The sequence below is a fragment of the Acipenser ruthenus genome, chromosome 42, assembly GCF_902713425.1.
Source record: "Acipenser ruthenus chromosome 42, fAciRut3.2 maternal haplotype, whole genome shotgun sequence".
Lineage (NCBI taxonomy): Eukaryota > Metazoa > Chordata > Actinopteri > Acipenseriformes > Acipenseridae > Acipenser > Acipenser ruthenus.
The window spans coordinates 3,340,707-3,342,450 of record NC_081230.1 but is presented as its reverse complement, the minus strand read 5'-3'; the positions used below and the strand labels follow the sequence as shown (position 1 = coordinate 3,342,450).

Here is a 1,744-nt window from a genome sequence, read left to right as displayed (position 1 = left end):
AAAAAGACTCCAGCTGCATAGCAATTTAATCTATTCCTGGTTTCACTAGGCGTTTAATAACACACCTGAGCTTGTTACCTGTATGCATTGGGGCTAATCAAGCTTGTAGTAAAACCTGGAATGGGTGACAATGCTGTGCAGTTGGAGTCATTACCATCCCAGCAATGTCAATCCAGTACAGTCTAACTCCAGTTAAAATGTAATTCCAGTACAGTCTAACTGCTATGCAAGAAAGTATCATGATCCATCAATACACGATGAATCATTACACCCCTATAAATACATTATATATATATATATATCACTAATATTAAGTTTAGTCTCTATTTCTCTTTGAAAAGATGGATTTCATCCCGCTCAAAGAGGAGGCACCCAAATTGGAAGCCCCTGTCGCCATGGGCGACACCGAATTCGAACTCTTGACTGTTAAACCGGAAGACACCAACAAGATCGAGGTCATGATAAGCAAAGAAACCAACCTCTCTGTCACCTCCCACCGCTGCCCTGAATGTGGGCGGGCCTTCACTCACTCCGGGCACCTCAAAACACACCAGCGCACTCACACTGGAGAGAAACCCTATCAGTGCAGCGAATGTGGGAAGATTTTCACCCAGCTGGGCAACCTCAAAGAACACTGGAGAATTCACACTGGGGAAACCCCTTACGAGTATCCAGACTGCGAGAAGTGCTTCACTCACTCCAGAGCCTGAGAACCCACCGGCGCACTCACACAGGAGAGAAACCGTACCCCTGCAGCGAGTGTGAGAAGAGCTTCGGACAACTGGAGCACCTCCAGAATCACCACCGAGTCCACACCGGAGAGAAACCGTTCTGCTGCTCGGCGTGCGGGAAGAGCTTCAGTCAGCTGGAGAATCTGAAAACGCATCAGCGCACTCACACAGGAGAGAAGCCGTTTCAGTGCAGCGATTGCAGGAAGAGCTTCAGTCAGCTGGAGAATCTGAAGACGCATCAGCGCACTCACACAGGAGAGAAGCCGTTTCAGTGCAGCGATTGCAGGAAGAGCTTCAGCCAGCTGGAGAATCTGAAGGCGCATCAGCGCACTCACACAGGAGAGAAGCCGTTTCAGTGCGAGAAGTGTGGGAAGAGTTTCACACGAGCCGGGACCCTGACCAAGCACCGGAGACTTCACACAGGAGAGAAGCCATATCGCTGCGGTCACTGCGGGGGCAGATTCACCTTCAACCAGCTCAAAGCTCATAGGTGCTAACAGGAAACTGCGTTTCCTACTGGCACCTAGGAAAATGTTTTTTTTTTCTTGTACATTTCTTTTCTTTTTTTATGGTTGTCCAGTGGTTAGAGAAAGGGGCTTGTTACCAGGAGGTTCCCAGTCCAATCCCAGCTCAGCCACTGACTCACTGTATGTGTGACCATGAGCAAGTCCTTCGGATGAGATGTAAAAACCGAGGTCCTATTGGAAGTGACTGTGCATTAGTAAGACCTCACCTAAAATATTATGTTCAGTTCTGGTCACCTTGTTACAAATAGGATATTGCTGCTCTAGAAAGAGTGCAGAGAGCAGCGACCAGAATAATCCCGGGTTTAAAAGGCATGTCGTATGAAGACAGGCTAAAAGAATTGAATCTATTCAGTCTTGAACAAAGAAGACTACGCGGCGATCTGATTCAAACATTCAAAATCCTAAAAGGTATAGACAATGTCGACCCAGGGGACTTCTTTGACCTGAAAAAAGAAACAAGGACCAGGGGTCACAAATGGAGATTAG

General features: G+C 47.4%; 1 protein-coding gene across 1 annotated transcript; it reads left to right on the top strand.

The window, feature by feature from the left end:
• Positions 1 to 327: 327 nt before the first annotated feature.
• On the top strand, positions 328 to 1,744 carry LOC131709253 (gastrula zinc finger protein XlCGF7.1-like). The gene has a single exon (XM_059011579.1). The coding sequence runs from the start codon at positions 509 to 511 to the stop codon at positions 1,226 to 1,228; it is 720 nt and encodes a 239-aa protein (XP_058867562.1). The 5' UTR covers positions 328 to 508; the 3' UTR covers positions 1,229 to 1,744.